Source organism: Morone saxatilis, unplaced genomic scaffold, assembly GCF_004916995.1.
Source record: "Morone saxatilis isolate NCDOM2014 unplaced genomic scaffold, NCSU_SB_2.0 Contig18, whole genome shotgun sequence".
Classification (NCBI taxonomy): domain Eukaryota; kingdom Metazoa; phylum Chordata; class Actinopteri; family Moronidae; genus Morone; species Morone saxatilis.
Window position 1 is genome coordinate 25,286,082 of NW_023339740.1, and position 4,700 is coordinate 25,290,781.

Consider the following 4,700-nt stretch of genomic DNA (forward strand, 5'->3'; position numbering starts at 1 on the left):
ATCTAATCAAAAATGTTGATGCATTCTTAAAAAAAAAAAACTAACCAACAAGCTAATTTACCAAAAACAGGCTAACTAATTACCTTTTACCAGATATTACCTTGTTTGCTAATCAGATGTGTAATAATGCTACTATAGTTGTGTTTGACTTGACTTTGTTGAGATTTTGTTGCATCCAATATGACCATCGCATAGGGAGTGTCATGTGTCGTGTGGCATGAAGCCATTAGTTTGACTGAACCTTGGTTGGTTGGCCCAACACCAAAGTAGCTTGACATCTAAATGTTAGTTTGTGTTTTTTACCTCAATCTCTGAGCTGTAAACATGACTTGAATTTTGTCAGACTTGCACTTAAAACCATTTTCTGATACGAGATTTACATTAACATTTAATTAACAGCATGCAAATGTTTTGTTGATGACTGCCTATCACTAATGTCCACTATATGATCAAACATGCAATTGCAACTTATGTTTAACAAAACTCATTGTATTTTGATTAATTTTTACATTTTATATGTTGTTGTTTATTCACCATACTCAGTAACCACACTGTAACCTCCGTCTATGCACTGTAACAACCTTTTGTTTGTGTTTCACATCCTCACCTTGAACCTAACTTTAAAAAAAAAAAAACTTAAATGTTTTTATGTAGATTAAACTGAAGATGGTTTGACCACAATATGCACTAACCAGTCTTTTCTGCACTGTAACCACTGTCCATGCACTGTAACTCACTTTGCTTTTTGTATTTTTTAACACTTTTTTGGTTGAGCTACACTAGAACTTCACTAATCTGAACCTTTCTGTGAAGAGCTTTTGTAATTTAGGTCGACTAAATCCCATCTGATGTTGGCTTTAATATCGACTATCTGTTGATACTGAGTCTGATCTGATACTTCTGTTTACTTAAATGTTAATTAACATCTGACTCACTGAAATAACAACTATAGCTACTTAATCTGGTTTATTTTTCACAAGATACCAAATACTGGTCCTGGTTAAAGAATATCATTATTTTTTTATAAGCTTAAATTATTGATCTGATACACATGAAAGATTAACTGGGAGAATAAGACTCCTGAAACTAACGTGATATGATTGGCTAGAGAGACGATGCATCACTCTATTGGACATGTAGGAAGGACAGAAAGACTTGTCCACTTGTGATTGCACAGCTGTGTTACAGAGTGGAGTATCTTCCCTGACAGAAGATCTTTGGCTGAATACAGCCACCGGCTTGCAAAGAGCGCTCTAAACCGATAGACAAGTTAGTAATCGTTAAATTTTCGTTACCTTAGAATGAATCGCTTTTATCTACAGAGGCACATATCTTTTGAAATTTTTCCAATTCAGTGAGTAGTCAAAGCGCTCAAAATTTAATTTCCCAGTTACGATCGGTCAGATTGGGTTGTTTTTGTCCCAATGAACACAATTATTATGCTGGTGGGAAACCAGTGAGGGATCACATCCTTGTTGCTGCACTAGCGACTCACACTGGGTGAGTGGGATTTGTGGGAATACCATAAACTTGCCATGTATACACACCCTCCAGGTGAAGCTGGTGAAAAGGAGCCGCGTATCTACAGTGATTTATGTTTAACGAGAGGTTCAGATGAGTGAAGCTCTGCTGTTTTCTTCACAGCAATGTGATTTATATTTTCTTTATGAAGTAAAAGTGTCATTGTTAAATGAAAACCTTTTCAACTCATCAAGTAAAACCATATATTAGAGTTTTATTGACCAGTGAAACTGAAATTTAGGAAACTCCCTTTCTTGGGCCAGAGGTGCACTGATCTTTGACCTCTGAGCTCCTTATTAAATCCTCATTTCTCATTATCTCTTTAAGGGCTTGAAAAATGTTCTGTTTTATTTAATTGAAGTCTACCCAGGACAAAACAACTAAAGACAACTAAAACAGAAATGAACATAAAAACAGTAAGAATGAAATGGTTTTCATTTGACATTTGAGATATGCACTAATCTTATTTGCACTGTAACCTTTAATTTTGTATTTTCCAATCACAGAGATTTATTTGCTTTGCAGTTTCTGGTGTTAGCGTTCTTTCTTTGTTTATCAGCTGTCCTCCTTTCTTCTTGTTATAAGGCGTTTATAGTTTCACCCACAGGGCAAATAAGTCTCATGAGAAACTTTCAATGGGCCTGGATATGTGTCTGTGTGCTGTACAGGAATTTATGACAACGCCAGCAGGCTTCAGGGGGTTGGCAAAGATAACAGACGTACAAAGTCCAAAAGTTAGATTGATGAACAAGACAAGTTGATGTAGTTTTGAAGAGTTTTTAGAGACTTTGCTTAGTGGAAATATGATTGTGTAATCATTAGACACTGCTTCATAATATTTGTACAAAACTTTTCATGTAATTCAAAGTACAAAAACAATATTCTGCAACTTAAAGTGTTAAAGTCTCTCTTCGGGCTCGGATGGGTCACAAGTATTTGTACTGGTCCACAAATCATTTCAACTGGTTCAGGGAAGTTTGTACTTATTCCAGGTTTAGAGCTGATGGTGATTCAGCAGGCTTGTTGTGAGCTGCAGCAGCCTGCAGGCTGCCTGGCACCGACTGCACCTTTCTCCAACTTTAATGTTGATACAGAAGATAAATAGAAAGTAAACAGTCACACCCAGCTCTCAGCACTGCTGGGAACACAGCAGTGACACCTTTTCATTAACAATTGGAAGGTAAAGAAATCAGTGTGGAAGACAGGGTTCATGGTGGTAACCTGACTTGACCGTAGCTGTCAGTAATATTCACATGTAAACAACATGTAACTGCAGTTGCACTTGTATTGAAAACAGAATACTTGCCTTTGATTTAATGTTAGTTCTCTACTTGATAGCAAGAAGCAGTAAAGTTAACCGACAGTTTTGGTTGTAAGAAAAACCATCCAAGCAATTCTCCCTGATGTAAAATGTTTCATGGAGAATTGAAATATTTTAAGTTGCTCTCAGTTGCCCCAGAATTTAATTACCGTGAAATTTTAGGATAAAATCAATTAACTCCAGAGAAGGAACCAAGTGTGTGCAAGAAAAAGTCTGCACACTGATGGGCTCCAAATTAATCATTGTATTCTTTTATAATGCCTTAAAAAATATAATATGTATTCAAAATCAATCCGTGTGCAAACTCGTTCTCCTTTGTGCCACAAAATCAGTTAACTGTAGTGCAATTGCCACAGTTACTAGATTGACTCATAGAGGTAAAGTTAATCTACCCAGAGGTTGTTGTTTTTTTTGTAAGTTTAATTTTTGGTGAATTTGCACTGTTAACCTCAAAATAATCCCGGCCTGCAGTCAGTTGTGAGACAGCAATTGATGGTACAACAACAAAGATCATTTAATCGGTGGCTAAAACAACAATAGCTGCCCAAGATACGTTGGTGGGCTATTGTGGCTGGTAATTGCCAGCAGGTCACTAACTAATCTTCAATAAGCACATCCATGGATGTTTGAATCCTGCTAGCGTTGATAGTTAAGTGAGATTTAGGATTAAACTTTGGGGGTCCTCATTGATCTTTTTTTTTTTTTTTTTTAACATTAAAACCTGGAAGACAGCTGATGAACAAATGTTTTGTGAATCTGAGTGAATCTGTAACAAAAGTGAACTGAAACTCACTTCAAATATCAGTTGTACTAAAACATAAAGTCATTTATTTTCACTTTAATCAAAGTTAGATTGGCTTCAAAATAAATTCTGGCATTTCATTAAATGTTTTACTGTGTTGTTTGGTTCATTTGCATGACCTTGTTTTTATTTTTATTTGAGTGAGGATTCTTTATTATTTTTTGAATGCGTATTTCACACATTTCGTACTGTTTCAGTTTAATGTTATATTTTACTACACAGGACCACCCAAAATGAAGATTTTATAATCCTTTATATAAAGAAATATAATAGCGTAAAAAAATGAGCGAATTTTGAAACATTTAGCGGATTCCTGCAGAATTTGTCAGTACTAAAAGTCCCTGGTTTTAAACCTGCTGTAAAACATGTCTTGGCAAACTATAAAAATAAAGCACATTCTTTTACAATTGATAAAATATTGGTGGTGATTTTAGAATTTCTGATGTGATCTGTATTCATAGTTTAATAGCTTATTCTCTTCGTTGGAGTAGAAACTAAAGAGAAATCCTATTTCTTTAAATACATATCTAGTTATTAAAGCTATGATGTACACATTATTAAAATGTTACATAAAAAAAAAAAAAAATGTAACATACAATGTTACATTTTGTATGTTTGATAAGTTTAAGTACCACAAGCCTAAACTACAATGAAATGTCAGGTCTGTATTAATGAAGTTCAGTAGAATTAAGCCATATGAGATATAACATATTTCAAAATGTGTTTAAAATATACTAAAATACTGACTGAAAAGTAGTTGCTCCAGGATAGAGCCCTGTGGCACTCCATATTTAATGATAAGAATACTAAAACCTGGTTAAACATTAAACATTGCAGGATCTAAGTGTGGAAATCTCCATAAAGAACCATTTTAAAGAAAATAAATGATGTAATTTCCTGTTGTAGGTGAACGTGGGTAAAGGCAGCCACCCCAACATGGTGAAGGTGTTCGGTCCTGGAGTGGAGAGAACTGGACTGAAGGCCAATGAGCCCACTCACTTCACCGTGGATTGTTCAGGAGCAGGAGACGGTAAGAAACACACACACACACACGCA

General features: G+C 35.2%; 1 protein-coding gene across 1 annotated transcript in view; it reads left to right on the forward strand.

Annotated features, from left to right (window-relative positions):
• The window catches only part of LOC118328185 (filamin-C-like), a 64,434-nt gene that overhangs the window by 38,544 nt on the left and 21,190 nt on the right, over positions 1-4,700 (forward strand). The window contains exon 12 of the mRNA XM_035661796.1: positions 4,551-4,674. Coding sequence (XP_035517689.1) covers positions 4,551-4,674 — 124 coding nt within the window. The remainder of the gene's footprint in view (positions 1-4,550; positions 4,675-4,700) is intronic.